The sequence below is a fragment of the Arachis ipaensis genome, chromosome B06 (genome assembly GCF_000816755.2).
Source record: "Arachis ipaensis cultivar K30076 chromosome B06, Araip1.1, whole genome shotgun sequence".
NCBI classification, from domain to species: domain Eukaryota; kingdom Viridiplantae; phylum Streptophyta; class Magnoliopsida; order Fabales; family Fabaceae; genus Arachis; species Arachis ipaensis.
In genome coordinates, this window is record NC_029790.2 from 129737135 (window position 1) to 129738206 (window position 1072).

Below are 1072 nucleotides of genomic sequence, written 5' to 3' on the forward strand. Positions count from 1 at the left end.
AAAAAAAAGGAAAAAAAAGGGAGAAAACTTAATCAGCTGAAAGCATTGGATAAAGACTAGTGATCTCTGTTACCAAAAAAAAAAAAAAGACTAGTGATCTCTCATTGTAAAGTTTTATTATAATTTTTTGAGAAAATTGGTATAAATGTTAAAACAACAATATTTTCTCGTCAAAAGAAGATTAATGAAATAATAAAGTACTATTTGGCATTGACTAATCATCTTTTTTTATACATATGATTACTATTATTGAAGTAGTTGTGAATTTTAAATATTAAAAAAAATAGATAATTAGTTCATTACATAAAGAATTTACTCTTTCACATGATCGATATCAAAATCAAAATACCTTAAATTTGATAAAATTTTATCCAACAAGAAGAGTAAATTGATACATGCTAGTACAATTTGATTGCAAAAGACTAAAATAAAAATATATCTTGTAATGTATATATATATTTTCTAATTCCATTGCTATTATAAGTGTAACTATTTTTTCCTCCTTGGGTTTTAGTACAATTGAAAACCCATATGATTGCAAAGAAAAGAAAACCTAGGACTAGGATATGGATTTGGAGCAATAAATTTTGTCAACCAATATACAATGCTATATAATGCTAGTGTGTTTGATTTTCTATAAATTGTTTTTAGAAACAATTAATTAAAGAGCACATATACAATGATAATGGCAGTGTGATTTGATCATCTTTTTTGGAAGTTGAATACTTTGATGCCAAATGCAAAAATGAGTGCAAATAAGAGTGAGAAAGCAGCCACCACAATTGCAACAACTCCAAGAAAGTCATGGTGAAATCCAAAGTAACTCTCCACAAAATCCTTAATCCTTTGACCATTTTCAAGTTTGTCCATGTTGTCTCCATATTGTGAAGTCACCAATCCATTCAGTGTCCATGCAACAGGGCATATCCAATAGCACCACTTCCACCATATGGGTATTCTCTGTCATTTTATTATTTTTTCATGAATATTATTCAAGTCATCATAAATTGTTAATTATACTATTTTTTTTAACAATTATATATTTTTTATTATTATTATTATCATCATAGGT

At 26.8% G+C, this 1072-nt stretch overlaps 1 protein-coding gene across 1 annotated transcript in view; it reads right to left on the reverse strand.

The window, feature by feature from the left end:
- Nucleotides 609-1072, reverse strand: part of LOC107605119 (pleiotropic drug resistance protein 1) — a gene marked incomplete in the record, with an annotated part of 8085 nt that continues 7621 nt past the window's right edge. The window contains 1 exon segment of the mRNA XM_016306870.2: nucleotides 609-960. Coding sequence (XP_016162356.1) covers nucleotides 703-960 — 258 coding nt within the window.